The 279-nt window shown below is 67.7% G+C and overlaps 1 protein-coding gene across 1 annotated transcript in view; it reads left to right on the top strand.

Annotated features, from left to right (window-relative positions):
* The window catches only part of RASGRF1 (Ras protein-specific guanine nucleotide-releasing factor 1), a gene marked incomplete at its 3' end in the record, with an annotated part of 74,947 nt that overhangs the window by 30,777 nt on the left and 43,891 nt on the right, over nt 1–279 (top strand). Inside the window, exon 6 of the mRNA XM_014529208.1 lies at nt 33–277. Coding sequence (XP_014384694.1) covers nt 33–277 — 245 coding nt within the window. The remainder of the gene's footprint in view (nt 1–32; nt 278–279) is intronic.

Here is a 279-nt window from a genome sequence, read left to right on the forward strand (position 1 = left end):
CAGCACCCAGGCCCCGCCCCGTGCGCTCCCAGGTGCAGAGCTTCCTGCGCGGCTGGCTGTGCCGCCGCAAGTGGAAGACCGTCATCCAGGACTACATCCGGTCGCCGCACGCCGACAGCATGCGCAAGCGCAACCAGCTGGTGTTCAGCATGCTGGAGGCCGAGGCCGAGTACGTGCAGCAGCTGCACATCCTGGTCAACAACTTCCTGCGCCCGCTGCGCATGGCCGCCAGCTCCAAGCGGCCGCCCATCACGCACGACGACGTCAGCAGCATCTTCC

This window comes from Myotis brandtii, unplaced genomic scaffold, assembly GCF_000412655.1.
Source record: "Myotis brandtii unplaced genomic scaffold, ASM41265v1 scaffold1166, whole genome shotgun sequence".
Taxonomy (NCBI): domain Eukaryota; kingdom Metazoa; phylum Chordata; class Mammalia; order Chiroptera; family Vespertilionidae; genus Myotis; species Myotis brandtii.